General features: G+C 46.1%; 1 protein-coding gene across 12 annotated transcripts in view; it reads left to right on the plus strand.

The window, feature by feature from the left end:
* The window catches only part of LOC114012898 (uncharacterized), a 204,032-nt gene that overhangs the window by 149,824 nt on the left and 30,021 nt on the right, over positions 1 to 24,187 (plus strand). For 11 of the 12 annotated variants that reach the window (XR_003555638.2, XR_003555639.2, XR_003555636.2 and 8 more), the window contains one exon: positions 24,053 to 24,165. The exons of the other annotated variant lie outside the window; for it this stretch is intronic. Coding sequence is in view for 8 of the 11 variants with exons in the window: in XM_055804700.1 (XP_055660675.1) it covers positions 24,053 to 24,165 (113 nt within the window). In the remaining 3 variants the exon portion in view is untranslated. The remainder of the gene's footprint in view (positions 1 to 24,052; positions 24,166 to 24,187) is intronic. 12 annotated transcript variants of the gene reach the window in all.

A 24,187-nucleotide genomic window follows, 5' to 3' on the forward strand; every position in this document is an offset into this window, starting at 1 on the left:
TAATTCTCGGGCACAAGACCTGAAACAGTTAATGTACACGGTGTTTGGATTTAAGCCCCTTACATTTACTGTCTTACACTAATAAATGTAACTACAGCCATCCTATGCCTCATTCACGCAGGGTAAGTTCTACCTAGAACTAGGATCAGCTTCTGTTTGTGCAACACCCCAATCAGCATAGTAACTCAGTAGAGCCAAGATTAATGGGATGGCAGCAGAGGTTCACTGCGAAAGAGGCGTTCGTTCGTGCGCAGAGGGGTGCTGGGCTCGTGCTCAGACGGCGTTGTCCCTGCGCCATGGGTTTCCCTCTGCAGTGCTGCCTGCCCTCGCCCGGGCTGGGGTGGCTGCGGGGTTGGGGAAGCTCGCGGCTCCTCTCGATGCCGGTGCTGCAGGGCTGCTCGGGGGTCTCCGCAGTGTGTCAGGCTGCGTTGTAGTTAGGGGGTGAGAACGCAGCAAGCAGGGATTCAGCACGAGCATGCTGCTTGGTGGATGGAGGCATGGTATCAGGGGATTTTACAGTTTTTGGTAAACATTTAAACCATGGTGCGGTTTACGTAAGCGGGCTAGGGCAGTGGTGGCAGTCTGAAGGAAGACTGGTAGGAGACGAGCCACTGCAGGGCTGGGTGGGAAGAGGGGAGGCTGGCTGAGCCCCTTCCTACTCTCCCCCGTGAGCTGGGAGCAGTGCCGTGCCCCAGCTCCTGCAGCTCTGCTTGGGCATGGGTGGGCTCAGCGCTAACAGAAGCGCTGCAACTGGTACCCGGAGGATGCGGCTCGACCGTGCTTTCCCATGTCGCGGCTGAGAGGAAGGTTCTCGGCAGCTGCAGTCCCACACAACCAAGTGGGTGAAGCTCTGCTTTTAGCTTCAGATTGTCAGGGTTTCACTCACATCCTCTCACAGGCCCGTGTCTGAGATGTGTTATAGGAGAGGTGACTTTCTCCTTCATTCAGCTTGGCTTGTAAGCATCAAAAGTACTCTATTACCTTTATTTCTTTTAAAACATGTTTAATTCATCATTCAAATAGTGCTTTGACTTCAATATCTTAAAAAAAATTGAGACTTCATCTCACTTTCAACGTATGATTTAAATATTCATGTTTGTATCAAATATCAAAACTTGCTCTTTGAGTAAAGAAATAAAATAAAATGGTTAAAAAAATTATCAAGTTAGAATTTAAAGCCACTTCTTAATTTCTTGTCATGATATGTCGACGCATCCAGGCGCAGACTTATTTATCAGTGTTACTTTTAGTAGATTAATTGTTTCTGCAGCAGAGAATGCTGCCTGTTCACGTATTTGCTTAGATTGAAAATGGATAAAAGTATCTGTAGATGGTGGTGTTGATGCTGTCTTGGACAAAACACGTGCTTGTTCTTTGCTGGCTGGGATATGGTTGGGGATGAGACGTTGGCCGCGGTCTGCTGAGCCCGTGGCGAGGGACAGCAGTGCCGACCGCGGGAGGCAGCGGTGGAACTGCGGCGCCTGGGCTTCTCCGGGTGCGTGGGGGCAGGAGGGGCTTCTTACTGGGTAAATATAAATGAAGACAAGTTTGTGGAAATGGCTCTGAGTCAGGATTCACAGATGGAGGAAGATAATTACCTGCTTTCTGTGTACCACAGATTTCTTACTTCCCCTTCTTCTCCGAAGTTGCTAGAAAGTAAACTTTTTGTTCTCCCGTATTTATACAAGAAATACAGTAAAAATAGTAAAAGAGGTAGAATAGAAAAAAACCCAGGATTATTTGTGTCCTTATAAGAAGCCTAGCAAAGCAAAGTAATAGGCAGGAAAACATCATGAGTGGGAGAGATGGAGGCACAGTAAATATCCAGAACTTCTCCGTGGTTCAGCAGCTGTTCCAGTGTTATTAGTCCCAGCCCATCTGTATTTTCCTCTCTTTCTTTCTCCCTCTCTCCCCCCGGTGCAGTATGAACAAAAGCAACTGTTATTGCCTTTTTATGAAGGAGTCAAAGTCTCTGCAAAGAGTAAACAATTTTTCCATCAGTGGTGCTCATGGTTTATGACACACAATGTCAGTAAATAGTTGTTTTGGCAATCTGACGGGCTGTTTCCCGGGGTTAGTGCTTTCCTGCACCGTTGTTCTCCCTTGCTCTGCTGGGGAGCAGTGCCGTGTCCTGCAGCACTGCCTGCTGCTGCCACTGCTGTGCTTCTGTGACGCTTGATGGATGCTTGATTCCATGGTGCAGCGGGAGTGTGGGTAGATCTCGCTCTGCTTGGTGGCAGTAGCTCCGATAACTCTGATCACCATCTCCTGTGAAAGTGACGGACCTGAAGCGATGAGCAACTGTCAACAGCGATTGTATTGCTGCTTGCCGGGCAGCGGGCGCTGCGCAGACTGGTCGCTCAGCAAGGCTGCTGTGTTGTAGGAGCTGGCAATCAAAATCTAATGCTTCTCTAGTATTTCATGACTTTGTAAATATTGATGATTATAAAAAATACATGCAGGAAGGGAAGGAGGGGAAACCACCGGTGTATTGCAGTAGTGACAACAGGAAAACATCACCGCCTTTGCAGGCTCGTTTCTGGAGGTGCTTGCCTTCTGCTCCCTTCCTGGCATTGTAAGGGGATGACCCTCGAGTCCCTGGGTTGTGAACAGGCATGTGGTGCTGGGTGGGTCAAGATGAAAGCGTTTCCTTTGTGCCATGAATTATAAAATGTCCTTCTCTATTCACTTTAATTAGCGTGTGTCAGACTGACTGCCACATTGCTTGGTATCGGAGAAAGAGCCGCATTCAGGCTACTAGAGATAGCTCTGGGTAAGTCATGGGTAATACTGTAATTGAGCGACATTCATTGTGTTCCCTTTTACCTGACACCAAGCAGGACTCTCCACCGCTGCTGGAGGTGGCGTCCTTTGGAGGGACAGTGTGAAAACAAGGTCTCATCTGCATCCTCTAATTAAAAAACATCCAGCACTTTTCACACCATGTTACAGATGTTAATTGGGGTGTTCTGGCCAAAGTCCAGCTGACCGGTGGAAGCCCTGTCTGTTTCAGCATTCCCTGGGAAGGGTTGCTCTGCTTCTTTTTTTTTCCCAAAGAGCACCATGGAGTTTTGAGAGTGGCTTTGTCATGTAAAACACCTGCTCATGTCCCCTCCACACGGCAGAGCTCTGGTGTGGGGTAAGCAAACACCACGTCCTACGCTACTGCTTTTCATGGAAAGTATAGTTAATTCTTCCTCTCAGTATGGTGTTACAAAGCTGAGTTAATATTAATTGCACAAGATCCTCAGGCAGAAAGAATGTGTGATACTGCAAAGCATCTCTTGCAGGGCTCGGTCTAAGGAGGCAGCACTGAATGCGGGGTCACAGACCAGGTACCTCCATGGATCCACATCTTAAAATCAGTGGATGACATGGTTCTTTCCTTTGCTGCACTGAGAACATTTAGGGGGACTTCTTAACAACCACCTTTGCTGTCTGAACTGTTAGAGTGCACCACAGTGAGCTTCCTCAGCTTTTCTCTAAACTCTGGAGGAATAGAAACACTCATTTCCATCAGCAATGTTGATATTCCTAAATATACCCCACACCTCTACAAGGTGGAGATTAATGAAAACACCAGGTACCGCTGTGTTTGCCATCCGTCTGCTCTCCTTCCCATGGCGAGTCTCCTGCACTACAGCTCTTCTCTCAGTCAGCAACTCGGGTAGCCGCTTACTCTGAGACCAACCTGAGATGTGTACCAAACATGGTCAGGCTCCTCGGGATCCAGTGGGCAAGTCTGCTTGCATTTAGCACAGATAAAACTAAGTGTATTGTGCCTCATTAAGGCAGCTGTAATTAATTTACAATGGAATGAAATTAAATTGATGGGCATAAACCAGCAGCAAATGTAAGTAATGTAACAGTGACTCAAATTCAATAAAAATAAATATTTAGATAGGCTTCTTCTTATGAGTTACAAACAAAACTCATGTGGTGCCCTCCACTGAAATCTGTAATTGGTTTTGATAGTAATATATTCAGCTCATAATTGCTTTATCTTTCTTAGTGACGTGTTTGTCTTTGCTGCATCTTTGTCTTTATGTAAATCTGTCCCTTTTCGATGGTGTTACTCCTCCTGCCTGCGCGGTAGCACCAAGGCACCCTGCACAGCATTGTCGTCGCATTTGCACGCGCCCAAAGCCAGCTACAACTTCTGTAACACTATTTTTTTTTTTCTTTGCACAACTGATTATCCAGTAGAGGCATGTGGGCATCTCTCTGCTCCCATCTCAGAGCCGGTGGTGAAGGTTGCAAGCCCCTAGCAAGCTGCAGAGCCACCGTGGGTGCTCATAGGGACCCGATGTGCCCAGGCGCTCCCTCTCGCCCCAAACTTCCCTGATATTCTGCAAGGAAACAGGGAATATCTGACAAAGAGCAAAGATTGCACCTCACCAGGGGGCCTGTTCTGTGCTCTGTCACTCCACTGATTACAAATGCATACAAATTAGACAAAGAGAAGAAATTATTTTCTTTTACGCTAATTTTGGGCCGGCCACCTGCACGTATACTAGCGTTGCATTTAATTGCAGAGAGATGATTTGTGGCAGGTTAGGTGAAGTGGATTTGTTTTGCTTTTGCACTCTTCTTTGTTTTAAAGCCTTATTTCTGTTTTGCTGGTGTGTGCTTCAAATGTTAATCAAGTGTTTAACAAAAGGCCTAAATGAAAGTTAAATTAGGTTTCATTCACTTCCTAATCTGGCTCTAAGGAAACCCAAAAGCCATTGGGTGGAAAGTGGAATATAATGGCAAAGTTGTGTCTTTTTTTTTTTTTTTAAGTTATTTTGCTGTACATCTCTCTTCGTACTTGCTTTTGTTATGTTCAGTTGTAGGTTACTTATCCCTAACTTCTAGATACCAAAAATCTCTGAAACCAGTACGACTTTGTTAGAGTTGATGATTATATTTTTAAATACACATTTTGGTATTGTAGTGTTTCCATCCATGTGACTAGCTCTTCCTTCTCCTCCTGGTGTTTGCACAGGCATTTTCCCGTACCCGTCTCACAGCCCAGTGTGCAGGGAGCACGTGCTTGCCCGCGTGGCCCTGGCAGTGGGGTGGCTAGGACCCCTCTGTGCGGAAGTGCCCAGGGACGTCCCCTCCCCTCCAGCGGTCCTGGCACCCGCTCCTTGCGCAGGGCTCTGTAAGCAGGACCCGGTGCGTCTTCTCGCTCCTCTTAGCCTTAATGTTTGCAAATGTAGACAAAGGTAATACGTAATGTACAGTCTATACTTTACTTTTCATTTAGATTTTATTCCCAAAGCAATTCCATTCTTCTGTGATTTCAAGTTACTGTGTTGCTTTGAAGATCTTTCAGCCAGTTTTGGTTTAATAAATTTTAATTAATTCTGCCTTCTCTTTTAGGTCTACCCTCAGGAGCTAATCTTTCTATGCTTAATGCATTCTAAAATGAGGTGTTTACAATAATATGCAGAGTGTGTAATAACCAAAGGTTGTATCATGCTTACTAAAAGATCTTGCTATACTGAGAATGAAAGAGCTGTTTTTTCCATGGATTTATACTGATAATTCTTTTGTACAGAAAAACAAACGTACAAGCAAACCAAACAGTCTTGCTGTTTTTTTGGGATGCACTGAGATGCAGTGCCTAGCTGGTGTAGAGGAGCAGCAGGGGGGTGGTCCGTGGTGGTGGACTGCAGCACCATTGCACCCACCTCTCTCTATTCCATGGTTTTCATATGGAAAACAACTGCACAGCAACTGGTCAGCCTCCACGTGATGTCTTGGCCTGATCCTGTCCCTGCGGTTGGGTTGATGCATTAGTGGGGTTTGGTTAAACAACAGAAAATCTCTCACATTTGCAGGTGCGGTCTCTCTCCCTGATCCCCTTTGCAGCAGAACAGGGTGGTTGTTGCCAGACGTGGGTGCTGCTCTTTGAAGGGTGCTTTCTGCACTTACTTCAGAATGTGTTCCCCTCCCTGGGGGATAATGTACTTTTATCATCCTTGGTAAAAGAGTAAATATTTCCCTTGCTGGACAAAAAGTAAAACAGCAGCAAAATCCTTCCTAATTTTCCATGCACGGGTGTGTTTCAGGTACAGCTGCAGCCATGGCACTGATCTGACAGAGCCAGGCACTTCTTGTGCTGGAAAATGTTTTAGTAGGAATCAGTCTGGTTTGTCAGTATTACAGCTTACTGTGTATGTGTGCCTTTAGCTTGTGTACCGCTTCCCTCGGCTGTCATGCTTGCTAGTGAGGGCCCTTCCATTTGGGCTGAAGTCTTAACCAGTTTTTAAGCTGGGGGGGAATGGGAAAAGTGGGGAGGATGGAGATGTGATTTAAAAAAAAATTAAAAAAAAAGAAAAAATTGCACTTAAATCCTTTTGCGAGCAGGTCCCTAAAAGTACTGGCAATATCAAGAAGCATGGTTGCAAATAACTTTCATATGTTTTGTTTGTACAGGAGATACACTGATCCTTAAGGATGGTCGTGATCTGGTAAAAAGCTGATAGTTCGTTTGCAGTTGGCAGTGAATACTAATGACTTTGAATATGGCTGATATTCATGGAGATATGAAAGGAGGAAGAGTAACAGACGTTACAGTGCTTTTATCCATACCTCGGAGGAAGTCTCACCATTCAGTGTAATGTCTTGGATCAGTCTGTAAGCGGCACAAGAGCACGTGAAGGAAGTGATGGTGCCTTGCACAGCAGCTGAAGCGCTTTGTGTGATGCCCATCGAGGTGACCAATGGAGGAGCGCTGCCCTGAGCATCCCAAGGGACCATGGCTGTGGGAGGCATGAGGGACCCGGGGTGCCAGGCTGTAACCTCGCCTGAGCAGGTTGCCCCCGTAGCTGCGGCGTGGGAGTGGGGCGAGCTCAGCCCTGCCGTGGGTCTGGCAGCATTTCACCTGGTCCATGCGGGAAGGAGGAAAATCGAGCAGGAGTAAGGGTTGGCAATGTCCAGGCCAGGTTCTTTCTTCTCATAAATGGCTTTTCCCAGGGGGGAGGGGGCATGAGCTCAGTGGCACTGAACTTGCAGTGATGACTGCGATCTAGCCACACATGTCAGAGATACCAAATGATAGATCTTAAAAATCAATTACCAGAGAAAATGTAATATTTTTTTTTTTTTTTAGTGGATTAAAGAAAAGTTTCAGCTATTTCAACAGATTTTCAGGAGTCTTGGAGAAAAAGAGACTAATTTTCAGGGCACTGCTCAAAAGGCAGTGTCTCTTTTCTTTCTCAGCCTGCTGGTAGAAGGAAACATTAAATGGATTACTTGTATAATTACTTATTTATTATTTATTGGTCTTACAGAATGAAAAATCTGCTGGTGACTCAGTTCTGACTGCAGATTTCTCTCTGGCAAAAATGCAACTTGCAGTCACCTAATTGAAACAATCCTCTCGGTTCTCGGGGGCCGCTCGGTCCTTACCAAAGCTTTTTCTGTACATTTATTTGTGCAGGGTGAGCCTGCACAAGGAACGGAGGGTTCCTGTTGTGCACTTCAGCCCTTTCCCGTGTGGACATCCAGTGCCACTTCTGAAAGTGCTTGGGGAAATTGGTGTGTGAAATCCCGTGTGTTTCTGGAGATGGTGCATCCCTTCAACCCACTGCAGGGGCATCAGGTGGACGTTCAGGTTCCAGGCAGATGTGAACAGAAAACAGACCTTTAACTGTTGCTCTGGCATGTTTGAAGAACTTTTTTTCTAATTTAAGATTGAAAAATTCAACTGTCCTTACTAGTTTTGCAGCCCAGATTCACGCTGTTACAATCTTGCTGCTTTTGATGGGGCTTTTCCCGCTGGCGGCGGTGCTGGGCAGAAGACAGGCACCATTTGCACGGCTGCACGAGCTGTCACTGCGATTTCAGGAAGAAGGGGTGAAAAACAGCGCATGCCTTGTGTCATGGAGTAATTAATTATAGAGTCTAGATAAGGAGATAATTAGCCCTTACCTTTCCTTTTCCTTGGAGGATCATTTGCTTCCTTCCTGGCGTCTGAGGGTGGCATTCCTTTTCTCCCTCCATTGCCATCACCTGTCAGTGGTGCCACCCTGGCTCCTGCTGATAAGCCTACAAAGCAAGGGGCGCTCGAGGTCCTGGAGCAGCTTCTGTGTTGTCCCAGAACTGACCTGTGTGTGAGTTCCTGTCACCACCGAGGCCAGCTCTGGATGTTTTTGCAAGGGGAAAAGTATTTCTTTCATTTTAGGGAATGCATGCACTAATGCTGCAGCTTTGCAATACTCAGTCCCTTTGGGTTTCAGTCAAACTCTCAGGATCAAGGCAGTCAGTGTTTTGAAGCAGGCTGTTTGTCCAGCAGCACGGTATTGATTGCTGCCCCACAGTTACGTGGGAGGAATTTATTTGGGTTTTTGAATTGACTGGATGTAACTGGACTGCATTTATGAATCCCCCTTCTGCCAGAGAATGTGTGTCTGAACTGCCCCTTGTTTATTTATTTTTTATTTTTAATTCCCTTTCTGGCAGTTCATAAGTGATGATGACCATTATCTTAAGAGCTCTTGGTGTTTCGAGCAGAAGGCCCAGATACTGGGTCAGGCTGGACCCATTGCTTGGTGACCCATTACTGGGGGATTGTGTGGGGTGTAACAGTTTGTTGAGTCATGGCATTTACATTGTGCTTATTCCTAGAGAATGCTTGCTGACTTTACTAGGCTGTGCTGGTGCCTGGCTGTGTTAACAGCAGAATTAACTTCTCAGTATATAATCTTTCATCTGAATGATGATGCATGAACCCACAAAAAGGAGACAGCTTGTCCCTCAGCATTCCCTGCCGTGTTTGTGTGTACCACAGGGTGCAGTGTCCCATATTCAATCTCAATGAGAAGCAAGGAGTCCAAAGCAGAGTCAAATGTTTAGATCGGATTATCTTGCTCTTTTTATGATTTTTTTAATAGCAGTGGATCCATACCTGTTGTCGTACCTGGTAACTTCTGGAGGAATGGCTGTTATTCTCTGGGTTTCCTCAGATTCGATTGGAAGTGAAAGGTGGAGACAATATGAGAGACTTCATTTTCACTTTATTATTTACTTTTGAGGTCATGCAATTATGTTACTGTGTCAGCAGGACTCCCTGCCACAAGGCATACAACAGAATGTGCTTGATCTGATAGATCTACTACGTCGTGTATGGGCATCACTCAGTATGCCAGCAAAATCCCAGGTACAAATTAATCCATAAACAGCCTCAAAAATGAGCCTTATTAAAACAATGATTCTCCTGTAATTTGTGTAACAATATTGATAATAGAAAACTGCTGTGAGTAAATAACTCATTACGTTTTTTCCGTGAAACCTGGAATTATGCTTAGCTACATTGTAATGCGTGGGACAAAGACTTGCTTCTAAAACATAGCTGGGGGTGTGAAGAGGAGACTAGAATCAGAAGAGGAGGGGAACACGTTTGCACTGGTGTGGGTGCCTTCCTCGCCCCGGGCAGAGCCTTCCCTTCCCCACGTGCTGGGGCAGGTGCATGCGGCCCTGGCTAGAACCGGGATGCGCGGCCTGGAATTCACAGTCCACATGGACTTGGGCTGGGGGTTGTATTTTGGTGGGTGGCTTTATTTGATTTTGTTGTTGTTGTTGTTGTTGGTTTTTTTCCCTTTGGTCGTTTTATATGTTTTCAGAAACACAAGTGCTGGGAAAGGCCCAAGGCGTGCTGATCCAGCTCGGTTCTTGGGTGACTCATCCTTGCAAAGCAGCCGGCAGGGAGGAGCGGCTCATCTCCCCACAGGGATGGCAGGGTCAGGCCTGGGAGCGCCTGGCTATGAAATGAGCATCTCTTGGCAGCAGCAGCTGTAGCCTTGTGGTGCGCTGGTAACAGCAACCGTGCGTGCCTTTCACGTGGGGTTAGAAGCACGTGGCCGGTGTCTTACACTCTGCAGGCTAGGCAGCTGCCTGTTGAGCCCAGCACTTGCTTTCACTTGAAGTTGGACTTGATGATCTTGAGGGTCTTTTCCAACATAAATGATTCTATGATTCATTTGAGCCCCAAACAGTGTCCACAGGTTACCAGTGTAAGGGACAAGAAGATGGCAAGGCACATTCAAGGTGACCTGGGTAACTGTGCACCCTGAATCTGCTTTCCCATCATCTCCTCCTTCACCATAAACACCTAACAGTTAGCAGCTTCAATTTTTATTTCATTTGCTAAAGTACACTTTCCAGATCTTATTGGAAAATAACAAATTTCCCCCTTTAATTACCGTATAAGTGGTCTAAGCAACTCACTTGTGCCTCTTTGGCACTGATGAAACCTCCCATTTTTCTTGTGAGACTCTTCTTTCTAGTTCAATATTGTCATCTTTGGTTTTTCAGGCAATAAGTTTTATGGGAAAACAAACAGAACCACAACAACACATTAAAATGGGAGCAGGGGAACACTATTATCTGGGAAGCAGAAGCTGAAACAGGTGGTTTTTTATCTTGTAGTATGCAAACCTATGTTTCAGCCAAGTGGTCCGCAACCTAACTTACTCTTGTTTTAACCTTTGAGAGAAGATGTAGAATTCAGTCACGTAATCATCATGGTTATTGGTATGACTCGTTAGGACCGTTACAGTAGGGTTGGCTGGATTCAGACAGAACAGCAAGGGAAGTTTTTCAATGAAGATGTGTACATGGAGGTGAAATCTCAGTATTTCAAACCAGTAAATAATGGCAAAGAAATTGATGACAGCAGAAAAAACAACAAGTGGTGTCTATCGCTAGTAAAGCCAAACACCAATTCTGTTTGGTTCCAAAATAAGTGATGTCCCATCGTCTCTAATCAGCGTTCCTATCGAATTTCACGCTACGACAATCTGTTTGAACTGTTTGTGATCCAGGTCCATGAGTGTCTCATGGCTCTGCCTTGCCATCCAGTGTCATTTTCACTGCAGACTGGCCCCATGCAAAGCACAGCCCCCGCTGCAGCCCACTGAGGGGTGTCAGTGTCCTCAGTGCCTGGCGGGGCAGGCGCAGGCATGTGCACAAACTCATAGACAGCCTGGGCAGGATCCGTCCGAGGGGCGTGCAGAGCCTGCACGGGCACGCCTGAGCCTGTGAGGAGTGCTGAGCGTGCACCAGAGGTGTTAGATAGGTTTATCCAAAAGCGGTGAAGATCCTTCCTCGCTTTAATTGCAAAGTCATCGAGGCATGAGCAATGGAAATGTGCTTCGAAGGTGTTTCATGGAAGGAACAGATGCTGCAGGAAGAGCTCTTGCATGCAGCGTGTGCAGGCACGGCAAGAACCCAAAGGGGGGGCTGAACCAGGGGAGTGTGAGGGCTGAGCAGGGCGGAGGCTTGTGATTGGAACAGAATACCAAGCAAAAAGTGTGAATGTCTGTGTTTCTTAATGAAGGTTGTGTGCTCTTCTGGAACATCTGTTTTGCCCAGCTTCAAGTTAGTGGCTGAAACAGAGAGAACAGGGTCAAGTTCTGTAGCTCATGTAACACAAATGGCCAGCAAGCAGATTTATTAGAAAATTAGATGATCTGCCCTTGAAAATTTTTTCATGTATCACCTTTTATTTTTTTTTTTTTTTGGGTGGCTAGATTGATCTGTCTCTATGCATTGGCTCCAGCCTGAATGGAAAGAGCTGCTGGTTTAGGGTGGCTTCTGTAATATAATAATTGCTTTGAAGTGTGGCAAATTAGTGTGAAGAAAATTGTCTCTTGGTTTGTCTCTGCCTTTGAGAAAAACTAGCCAGAGTACATGTACCCAGCTGGGGGGTGATGCAAGGAGAAAGCGAGAGGTGGCTCAGTTCTCCTTTTATTTAGGCAGCTTTTATTAACGCCTTGACATACTAATTCCGTGTGTTTCAGGAAACAGTAATTTTGCATAAACACGTTACCCTTCTTACCAGGACTCAAAGCTGCTTTTTCTTCCTTGTCCGTGTTTTATATTGATATGCCATCACCTGCGTGACTCGTGTCCTCTTGGTGACAGGTGGAAGCTGTCCGAGGGCCGGCTCTGCCCAGGGAGGGGCTGCAGATCACGTCCTCCCTCCCTCCAGCATCCTCACCCACCAAGCGCAGAGATTGTCTCCGAGAGACTGAACGTGTACTTAGTAGCTAAGGGAGAAAACTTAAAAACACTATCTGGTGAATATTGCCATAACAATAGTGTTACAACTATTTTGACAGTGATTTGCAAGGAGGGGGGGATGTTTGAGAATGAGTCAGATTTCCCAACACCCTGAATATACTTTTCCACAAGATGCTTTCTGGTTTGATAACAGGTGATTATTTTCTTACTGGGTATCTTTACTCCAGGAATAAATTTTAGTTTTGTTTTGGTTTAGATTTTTTTTTTTTTTTTTTATAAAATGTATCTACGGAAAATAACTCTTTCCTACAGTACAGCAATGAGAGTACTTTGAAGCAAGGACAGAAAATAAATGCATGAGCAGATCTGGACATACACTTAAAAGATGTGTGTTAAACAAAGAGGCAAGCCCAGATTTATTATTGGATGACTCCATTTTTATCTCATGTAATTCTCCTTAATAAAGTTACACCAAAATAAAATTGGAGTAATATACTGCTGACGCTGTAAACAGCAGCAAGTAAGAAGGGCATCTGTACCAGTGTGTAACTTTGTGCTTGGATGTGCAAAGAATTTGTTAAGAAGGCGAACAGCTCAGCTCCCTGTGAGTTGCTAATGCACTCCTCTTCCTTTTTTTTTTTTTTTTGTTTGTTTGTTTGTTTTTGTTTGTTTTCCAGTGAAGAATAAGCCAAGCGATGTGCCTGCCTGGCAGATTAGATTGGGTCTGCCCATCTCAGTTCTGTAGTTGCCCATGGGTGTACCATGCTGGATCACTGTGCTCCCGTTACCTGGAATGGGGCAAGAGATGGGGAGCGCAGCAGCCCCCACCCGCAGGTGAGTGCTTGCGGGGGGCTAGTGCTTTCAGTGCAGCGATGCAGTTCTGCAGCCGAAGTGCTTCACCTGCCTCTCCGTGCCCGCCCGCTAACAGCCTGGGTTACTGATGCTCCATGCATGACTCCTTCCCGGGGTCAGCCACCATCGCATTTGCAGCCAATACAACATGCTGGGGTCATGCGGTGCCTCAGCGGGCCAGCATGTGCCGTATCGTGTTCTTCTCTCATTAGTTCTGAAGAAAGCCTTTAGTGTCTTAATATCACATTAAATTCTTAAACCCCAGCAAAAACGGTGCCCGTGAATGTCTGAAGAAATGAAACTGCCACAGGAATTGTGAAGTTATTAAAAACAGCAGCAGTAGTGAATAAATTTAGTGTCCTTCCATAAAATGCAACATAAGGCATAATAAATACAGGAGCTAGTGAAGCTGCTGGCATGAGGTGCCTGGTCCTTCCCCTTCCTTCGCATGGCTGGTGGCCGGGTGGCTGTGTGCATCTGCAGCCCATGTGTGCTGGGGCAGAGGGACGGGTGTCCCCGTGTGCCCCAGCACCTGCAGCTGCACGCACTGGGGTTGTCTGGTGGCAGAGCTCCTTGCTCACTGTGAAGGTGGGAGGGATGCCTGGCCCCTATAAACAGGTTACTTTGTTGGCATCTCAGCCCTCAATAGTGAGGAAAAAAAAGTATTAACAGCATGGAAACAGTTTAAGTACTTCAGGTAATTAGAAAATATGTTAGCGCTTTCAAATAAGTTAAATTAAATGTGTATTAAATAAGTACCAAAAGAAAAGCAAGTGCCAGGCATTAAACAAGTTATGAATAAAACATTCTTGCAACGCTACCCAGTAATTTAGATAACTTCACTCAGTGCATAGGTGGGAAATGGATTCAACTGAACAAGCCTTTAATGTCTTCCCAAAGCATGAAGCAGGGGATGGGTGGCCCTGAGCTGGTCCAGGAGGGCTGTTACCTGTCCCTGAGGGTGCCCAGCACCTGATGGAGCAGGTGGCCTTCCCTGAGGAAAACACTTGCATTGGCCATGGCCATGATGGAGGGGACAGGCAGGGTTGCCCGTCCCAGGGGAGGCTCCTGCTCCTGCACCCAAACAGCTTCTTGAGAGCCCAGGGGTGTGATGGCCGAGCCCACGGCTGTGCCTCTCCGGCCCTGTGCAATGCAGCGCTCAGCAAAGGGCGCCTGCGGGATGGGTACCGGCCCCAGGATGGAGACCGGGATGTGGGGTGAGAAAAACCTGGGGGGTTGGAGCCACTGGGTTTCAAACAAGCTCCTGCAAAGGAATTCAAGTATTTTAATATTATGATAAATATTTAAATGTGCTAAATGAAAGTGTGCATGGGTGTTGGTTCATTGAGCATCTTTGAAAAGAAAATAGTGAAACAAATAACCCCTGCTAAATAAAATAGTGGCCTCAAAAGCTTTGCTGTGTGTGGTTCAGCTATGGAGTCTTTTGACAGAAAACACTAACTGTAGGAGTGAGTGCCGGGGTCGGGGCTAATCCTCGGGAACACAGAGCCCTCCGAGTTTGAAAGTGCATTTGATTGCTTCAAAGGCAGCTCTTCAAATAAAAAGAGCAGCCCTCTTCCACGTTCTTCCCTGTCTTTAAATGCATTTTTCAGAATCGGTGCTGGTGTTGCTGCCCCCAGCAACTCTGCTGCAGCCTGGGGGGAGACACAGGGATGATGCTCTGAGTCCCTGGGGATGCTGAGAGGGATGCCCTGCTGTCCCACAGCCCCTCCCAACCCAGAGCGGTTGAACAAATCCTGAGGTTTTCATAGCTTTTAGTCATTTCTTGGGCAAAATCACTCCCACCCCCTGCTCCTATAACATGCAGTGTGATGTGCTGTCTTCCCCTAATCCAATTACATTCGATATGTAACTTGTACCGTTTGAAAATTACCTCTATGTGCTCCCCAGACTTAACTAACCAGTAATGAATCATAATTTTATTGTACTTTGGGCCATAAAAGTGTATTGTATCTTGCCGTGAAATATCTTTATACGCCTCAGCAGCTGTTTCATATCCCCTTTTTGCTTTATTTTATTTCATTTCAGCAGCAATTCATACAGAGCATGCACACCGAGGTGGCAGCACAAAGCTGTATTATCTTTCACCGGTAAATATTTCTTAACTAATAATTTGATACCTCCTAGAATGGTAAAGCATTAACAGAAATTAGAGCAAAAGCCTGGTTAATTGGAGGATGAGGGGCAGCGTGCCCCCGTGCAGAGCTGCGAGCAGCGGCAGCAGAGCAGGAGGGGAGGCGAGGTGAGGGCTGCTGCAGCCTGCACGGAGCAGGGCAGTGCGAGCGCTGTAGCCTGGTCGTTTTTCTCTAAGTTGTACCTTAAAAGTAATTTTACGACTTCCCTCTTTCCTAACTTGCTGCAGAGTGTATATATCTCCTCCGTTGCTCATTGAAAGCAATCTTCCCAAACTCAAATTTCTAGATTTATATGTAAATGCACTGTAGATCAATTAAAAGATAAACCCAACTTTTATGTGGGAATATGGAAGGAATAAGCTCAATGAAATGCAATTCTCATACTCCAATCTTTGTATACAGTGATCAGAAAGCAATTAATCAGATTATTTTTATCCCCAATAATAATTTTCCACTTTGTGGTCAATTTTTTGTCTATAATTTATAGCTATAAAATATTTTTATATCAGAAAAGATAAGCTCTGTGTAGTGAGTCTGTTTTGATCAAAGAGGCAGACTAATGAATCAAGCCTGAGAAATACAACCCAGGGTGACCCTTGTATGAATAATACTGTCATCAACACAATGATTTCTATCTGTGTTTCATAGAAAAACCCTGCTGTGGGAAGGCACCAGGTTTGCTGGGCTGAAGAGGTGGGTGAAGGGCTGGCAGAGAAGGGGAGGAGGCAGGATGCTGCCCGGAGCAGGCACCAGCATCTGCAGGAGCCCCCCTGGCTCCAGGGCTGAACCCCACCGAGCTCTGGAGAGCAGGAAGGGGTTGCTGATGCGGAGCTGTGGGTTATTCATAGCTGCGGGTGGCGTTTGTCCCAGCAGTGCTGGGTTTATAACAAAGCGGGTTGCAGTTGGTGCGGGTGTCAGGAGCTACGGGCGCTTGCATCCAGCCGTGCCGGTTGGCTGCATGGAGCTGGGTGCCGTCTGCCCGTCCTGCCGGGCTGGGGACCCTCCACTGCGCCCCAGGACCCTGCCACCAGCGTCACTGTCTGCAGAGCCACCTGGGAGCCCTGGGTGTGGGTAAGTCAGACGGGGCTGAGCTGATGCCTGTCCCGTTTGAGTGGATGTGATGTGTTTAAGATAGACTGGCAAGCGAGCTGAGGGCGCTTAGCAGAAGGTAACGGTGGTCAATGTTAATACATAACTAAACTGCAGACTGCTGGATGCGACCCACCGTGTCTCTTAGCATAAACCAACTTTTGATTCTGTATCTTATCGTAATTCTCACACATGACAGGCTCTGAGCATGGGGACAGGGCATTTGATGTTATTAGGGCACTTGGCCTGTAGCCAGCAAATCGCTTTGCAGGGGTGTCGTTGTTTTGTGCCATACTGAAATAACATTGGGAATCATAATAAAAAAAAAAAATCCATATCTCATCACAGTATAATCACACAAGCTACCTTTTCTTCTGATGAACAGTCCTACAGGCAAGATAAACTTTCCGTTATCCTTGAACTTTACATGTGCTACACATTGCAGAATTGAACTTTGGCTGGGAGATGCATATGCAGCCTGAGCCGGGCTTTCTGTAAGTGCCAGGCAGATTTAATACTGCGCACAGCGGGTCGCTTGGTCTGTGCATAGCAGCAGCATTTGAATAAAGGTCTCCCAGGTTGACTTCCATTAGAGAAGCCAACATATTTTAAAAATAATATAGGCATAAGCATCTGCCATACTTGAAAATAAGATGTTGGCTTTCCAGGTAATTAGCAGACCTTACCAAAAAAAAGAAAAAGAGTACCTAAGTCAACTTCCAGGGGCTGTGTACCCAGCTGCGGGGAGCAGGTAAGCAGGTTGATGGGTGTAGCATGTACTTCCCTTGTCATGTAGGAAATCAATGGAGAAGAGAAAGGCACAGTGTATAATTAAAACTAAGCAGCAGCGGCAGCAAAGAAAAGGCTGGTAAGGCAGCATTTCCCAGGAGGAGAAAAGAGGAACTCATTTGATTGCTACTTAATTTAGACATGCTTAGGGACTTCTCTCACATACGTTTAGATTTTTGTGACTGTTTTCTGGAGAATTTTTAAGAGGGTCTTGGCAAGTTGCCATGGCAACGCCTTTATTGCAAGCGCTGCATCCACTGCCTGGACGGTGTAGCTGCTTTCCTGGAGAAACAGGAATACACTTGGTGGTTTTTTTTTTATTCTATTTTGCAGCTTTACAGGTAGAAAGTATTAGTTCAAACTCTCGGCCTCAGCCCCATGTGGTTTCTAGACTCCTCTGGAGCAGTTCTCTTCTGTGCAGGGTGCAACAGGCTGGAGGGGGGGCAAGACTTGCTCCGTACCCCCGGTGTCTCAGCCTGGCAAATGGAGAATAATAATAGTGACCTGTTAAAGGAAATTTTCAGAGTGAAAGCTGAAATAACACTCACTTTATAAACCCTAATGACAGGCTTTTGGGGGAAAATCAAAGGATTATATAGACTTTTTTGCTTCTTTAAAGCGGGAGGCACAGCAATGCTGTGCAATTTTTCCCGTGCTCCGCAGAGGAGCGAACATGGCCAGCTGGGTGCTTGCGCTCTGCATCCATTTCTCAACTGCTTTGCTGTGCCAAGCAGGGATGTTCCTGGGCCTGAGCAGAAGGCAGTATGGACACAGAACGTGAGACTGAAAACTGTGACGTCTCGAGAACCTGCATTTGCAGGGGTGTCCCCGAAAGGAGCAAGGCACGGGATTCCGGCAGCCGGTACCTGCCGGCGCAGAGCCTGAAGGTGCTCAGCAAAGGCTGCCCTCTGTGCACCCTGGCTACCAGGTCTGCAGCTCCGCTCTGCTGGCTGGGGGGAGGTGGGGGGAAATGTGGCAGGGCTGGTCTCTGCCCTCCAGCTCGGAGGGAACAGCCAAGGAGAGCCGGTAGCTTAACACCGAGGATGCTGGAAGGGCTCTGAGCAATGCCATGAGAGCTTGGGGAAGGCTCTGAATTACCAAATCGTCAAGGTTTTCCTTCCCTTCCTCTGTAAAATAGAAAAATACACTAGGAGGGAGGTGTCTACCGTGTCTGGATTCTCATTTAATAGTAGCTGCAGAAACAACCCCACAAATTCCCACAACCTGCTGCTGTTGAGGTGTTAGACTGTGGGACCTGCATCTGCTGGAGCCACGGCCATGGCTGAAACGATCCTCTAGGCTGCAAAGGTGTGAATGGAGCTTTTTGATCCCTGATCTTGATTTTTATTTCAATTTTCAAAAAAGTGTACCTCAGCTCTTAATGTTAATGCAGAAAAAAACAAGTATTCATTTTTAATTACTTTTTACCTGCTTCAAAAGAATTTTTTTAGTACTTCGTTTTTGAAACGTGAGGTTTGTGGAAGTTGTAAATAATTTTTTGTGGTGGTCATTAAGAACAGGGTTTTGCTTCAAATTCACATCATCACATATATACCTTGTATTGCTGTGCAAAGAAACCCCCGAACTATTTTTAGGGCGTTGATTTGGAACTTAAAACCACATACATCAAACAAATGCATACAGATGGTGCTTCATTTGCTTTACTTTTATTCCATATCAATCAAACCCACCAACGTATCTTGGGTATTAGGAACACAGCCTGTTCAACTGCGGAAACACATTTTCAGTTATATCGTGGCTATTGATCAAAACTCAGTAATCTGTATCTTAGAAGATATTAAGAGTTCTATCTGAAGATCAATCAGTTTTCTTAATCTTAATTGCTCACTGTAGCAAAGGGGTTTGCTTTGAGCAAACTGCAGACGCTGGGCTAAACCCGGCTGAAGTACTGCAGGCGGGCTGCATAGGGCAGACAAGCTCAGGAAGCGTGTGTGCCAAAAAGTGATGGGTTTGTCCACTTTTGCAGGTGGGACACCTTACAGAACCCACCCTGGGTGTGAGAGCGGTGCTGCATGAGGCTCAGGGCAGGCAGCCAAGCTGCCCCAGCGCAGCACCCTGTCCTTGCCGGTCTGCGGGCGGGTTCGTCTTCCCTGGGGACTGCAGCGACGTATTTGTCGCTGGCATTTTGGCGAGGAGCGCATCTCTCTGAAAATGTTGACAAAAGCAAGGGTAACTCTGGAGATGCTCCGATTGCTTAAGGGTTGTGCTATGCATATCAACATTTTGAGCTTAATCATTACTCGGGCATTAGCCAGTAATTTACAAACTTCAGTCACAACTTGCAGGGCATTTTTTTATCCATGAAGCACCTAGAAAGGCGCTTGAATCCTTGTTTCCTCTAGAACTGTCTCCAGAGGGCACTGCGTATTCAAAGCGTGGAATGTAGGAATGTGCTGTGGGATGGGGTTGCTGGCAGTGTCCGTCACGTGTCTTCACAGGGCTCTCATGGTTCTGCTGCCTGTGTTGCGGTGAGTAACGCCATTGAAGTTGAATGTCTGAGGCGTCTCTTTGTAGAAGAGGAATTTGCAGTGTTCAGGGAAAGCGTACGTTGTTGGTCCTTTAGGATCAGATGGATTTCAGAAAGGGCCTCTTTGATCATTGAATAGTTTCTTGGGCAGCCATAGCAGACAGACATAAACTTCTCCAAAATCCCGTTGGTTTTGCTCTGTCTGTAAGACCGTTCCAGTCCCACCCAGTAACTTCTGCTCTGAGTTGGTGCTTGGGAGTCGTCTCTGTGCCTGTGCCTCTTGCCGCGTTGCTCGCAGCGATGGAAGCTGCCAACCAGGGCCAGCTAAAGTCATGCTACGGCAGCTTTTGAGTCCCGGCTTGTCCGCAGGGTGCCCTGGGGACAGCCGCAGTCAGCCTGGTGGCCTCTGTAGGGGGACGCGCGCACAGGCTGCACAGAGCTGAGCTGCCCGCTGCAGCCTCTGGCCGTCCCCACGCCAGCGCCCTGCCGCCCTTCTCAGGCAGTTTGATTTAGAGCTCATCGGTATTCCCGATGACGGTGGTAGGAAAACTTTCATTTATCATGAGTTGTGCCTCTAATGAAATATCCATTTCCCAAATCAACTGCTCAAATTTCCTGTCGCTTGAATGACTTGATATAGCATTGGAAGTATTACTTTCGAGTGCTAACAACCACTGAGCACTAATGCACAGAGGAAAGGCTCTGAGCCTCTAAAAGCCGAGTTTCCTTGCCAAAACTAAGTATATGACTGGCAGGGAGAGTTTTTCTAATATTTATGCACTCTTAATGGTGTTACCTCTATGACTGTGCTTCTACATTAGTGCTCTCCTGCCATAATTTTTACTCAAATAAGCTGTAGGTATGGAGACTGCAACTTTGATTCAAGCCATTGATGAAAGGAGTCCTTTCCACCTTCTCTCCTGGCTTTTTCCACCCCTGGGCTGCCTATCCCTGCCCTTTCCCCTGTGCTGACATTAATCTTCTTTTGCTCTGCCAGTCTGTACTCTGTTTCCCCTCTTCCTGCTGTCTTCTGGGCTACCAAAGCCAGAGCCTTCTAATGAGCGGTGAGTAGCGTTCACGACTCTTAACGGTCAGGGGCTCATTTCATGGACTTCGCAGCGCTTTTGTATTGGCAGTGGTCTCGTAAAACCACGTCAAATGATGTATCATCCTTCTGACTTAATGGTAAAATGCGATGTTTTCAGCATTTCATCTAAAATGTGAGGTTTCAAGCCAACACTCGTTCGGTTTGGCAGTTTGTTTAATTACATTGGAGCTCATGTTAGATGGCATTTGCAGATGCTGCCATCACGGGTAGGGCTGGGCTGGCCATGCCGCCGGTGGGCTGGGAACAGCATTAGGGTGTTGGCGGTGGTCCAGGAAACCCTCTGGCAATAGATATTGAAAAAGATGGTTTAGAGGAGCAATATCAGTTCACAATGAGGGTGCAAAGCCTAACAAAGAATGCCAAGCAAGCTATGGAAAACAAAAATCGTGTAAGATGCATTTGCTTTGGAGGCACTGGAAGAAATAGAAGAGATGATTGTAAAGGTTGATTGTGAAATGATGGGTAAGGAGAGGGATAGAAAGCTTTGCCTCTAAGAAATATGCAAGAGAAACAGGAGGGGAACCACCATGCAACATGTTTCCTTGTGTTTTCTAGCAGTGATAATATTACTAAGAATATGAAAAAATAATTAATAGTTATGGTGTTAAGAAGGGCAAAAATTAAAGACATTTTTTCTATGAGGTTACGTTCTGTCTTCTATCTACTCTAAACATAAATAATTTACTATTTGTGATTTATGTTGTTAATCTAAATTACATTTTTCTTGGGTATGAGACTGCAGTAGATTATGATGTTTGCAGTGCCAAAGGCTGTGTTATGTCTTTTATAGAAGATAAAGTCCTGGCTCATGTGTTTTGTGATTCCAACTTCAAATTACATTATTCACCTCTGCCTCTGTGGTTTTATACCATATTCAAGATGCGTGCTAGCAGTGCCTTCTTGTATGCCAAGAAGATGTTTCTGTTTTTTATCTTTATGAAGGACCACATTATTTATTTGGAACACACCAAATGCCAACAAGTACTCATGCAAGCAGCAAGCAAAACCTCACAGCAAACAATGTGACACTAATCTGTTGTTTGTGCTAAAATACAGAAAGGAAATTACTGTTTGGCTGTCATGAAGCTCATAAAGGAAAAAAAAAAGAAAAATGCCACTGAAAAAGAATAAGCTTCAAAAGAAAGTTCCATTATCAGTTTGTTTCATGCCTTGTAGCTCCAGCTGCAAACAATCCCTTTCATAAGTACACCCTCAAGATAAATGGCAGCACAATTCTGGTGGTATCATTGAGATAAAACCACAACTCTTCTCCATCTGGGGGAGGGAAGATCTGCTGAGACTACTGCTTTATTTTGTTACATCTCATCACCATCTTGGGGGAGAAAATGAATATGTATCGTCTGTTATCTTGTCATTTTTGAGCCAAACATCTTAAAATACATTTTCTGTGAAATAACCCTAGGGATTTCAAGACCAGAATAAATTATTAGAGCAGTTTGAGCTTGGAGTCCCTGTACTTGCTTTAAATGTGGCAAAAGCTCTTCCTAGTGTACAGATGAGACTTGCTTTTGCTTAGTAACCAAAGAAAAGAGAAAAAGGAGGAAAAAAAGAAAACCCAACCCAAAGTTTACTTAGCCTAGGTGCCAAACCAGGCAGCTGCTTAAACTTAAAGCAGAAGAGGAAACAGCCTCAAGTTGCGCCAGGGGAGCTGCAGATTGAATATTAGGAAAAATGTCTTCACTGAAAGCATTGCCCAGCATGGCACAGGCTGCCCAGGGAAAGTGGTGGGGTCACCATCCATGGGGGTATTTAAAAGACATGTAGATGCAGCACTCGGGGACAGGGGTTAGTGATGGCCTTGGCAGTGCTGGGTTAACAGTTGCATGTGATGATCTTAAAGCTCTTTTCCAACATAAATGATTCTGTGATAATGCACAAGCTGATGAGAGCATTTAGTGAAGCTCTCCAAGGGCTTGAACTGCAGATTGAGTAGGTGTGGTGTGGACAGATCGGATGTCGAATGCACTTTGAGATCCCAGCACTAATCCTCTATTTATTGCATTGGAATTTGTTAATGCTGTCTGGTGGCTGTTTTCCTTAGGCTCAGTAGTAACTTTACAAGAAAATGCCTCCGAGGCCCTTGCCTGGCTGAAGGATCCCCTGGCCATCTCCAGCAAGTAGTGCTGGGCACAGCACCCGTACAGTACCACGCAGCAGAGCAGCAGCGCCCATGCAGCACCATGCAGCAGCACCCATGCAGCACCACGCAGCAGAGCAGCAGCACCACGCAGCAGAGCAGCACGGGCTGTGCAGCTGCCTGTCCCCAGCCTGCCCTGCCCGGGGACGTCCAAGCTCCACTTAATTTGGCCAAGTGCTCTTCCTGGACGGGGGTTCCCAGCAGGCAGCCAGGTCTCTTTTCTGATAGCTCTTGTGAATATATAATAACTGTCTGACTATAACAAGATCATCACACTGCCCCTGGAGTCAGTTCACTATGAAACTGCTTTATGGTATTCAAACTGAAAGAAAATTGATAGCTTGTCCCAGTGGAGATGCTGCTATAAATTCTATATAGCAGTGTAAATCAACCCCAGGAGAGCAAGGTCAGCAGCCTGCTGCCTGCTCCCCTGCCCTCTGTCTGGAGCAGCCCGAAGGCTCTTGCAGGGAGCTGGTGGCCCAACCAGGGTGGCCCTGGACTCCTGCCACCCCAGGGATGCTGCCAGCAGCTCCGCAGGGTTTGCTGGCACACAGGCAGGCGGCAGCGCATCCCGGGAGCCTGTCCCTGTGAGGGCCTGACATGGTCTGAGGGCTTAAACGTGATGTGTGTCAGCAGAGCAAGGGGTTACGCTGGGTATTGTGTAACCCTGATAATTATAAAAACCCATTTTGGAGAGATCTGTTCCTCGCCACCGCATTGTGTCTCATTGCTGAGAGATGGTTTCCAATCTGAAAGCACTTAATGAGATAATTTGTGATGAGCTTTAATGAGTTTCAGTCATTACTTGGCTTGCTTCCACCACCACAGTGCTGATGCCCTGCAGCCACTTTCACACCACTTTCACAGGTAGAATTTAGTCCTAAAAATTGGGGGGGTGGTTTGTTGTTTTTTTTTTTTTTTTAAAGCACTGCAGTCTAAATCATGTCATATTCTCAGTGAAACATTCAGAGAGTAAATGTGGTGTCCTGGAGAGAAAAGTGTTATTCCCAATTTTCACATAATGGAGCTACAACATAAAAATGCCCTGTGCTGCGTAATTCTGAAAGTGGAGCCAGAAATAAAACCCCAGATTTTTTCCAAAGTGAATTTCAGTCTCCCATATCCACAGCAAGAATAAAAGTTTGATTTCCTTCAATATAAAAGAATTACAGCTTAGATTTGCATAGATTGTCATACTGCTGGGTTATGCCAGCTGAAGTTTCTGGATCCCGCCTTGGTGCAGGAGGTGAGCCTATGCAGTCAACGGTAAGAGCAATGGTAAAATCTAAAAAGCTACTTTTACTTTCCTTCGTTTTGTCCTCACTGATGTACATGTTTACTATTGTTTTAGGTAGAAATTACAGATGTATTAAAGGATTTATTTCTTTTTCTTCTAGTGGCAATGAAAGAGCTAAATCTGCGACCAGAGCCACAACCGGGGGTCTCTGTGGCCAGCGCAGGGCTCAGCCACGACCCTGCTGCTGCTCGGATCCGTGCTTGCCATTTCCGGGTACATTACTGGCCCTAGGTTT

Source organism: Falco peregrinus, chromosome 5 (assembly GCF_023634155.1).
Source record: "Falco peregrinus isolate bFalPer1 chromosome 5, bFalPer1.pri, whole genome shotgun sequence".
Lineage (NCBI taxonomy): Eukaryota > Metazoa > Chordata > Aves > Falconiformes > Falconidae > Falco > Falco peregrinus.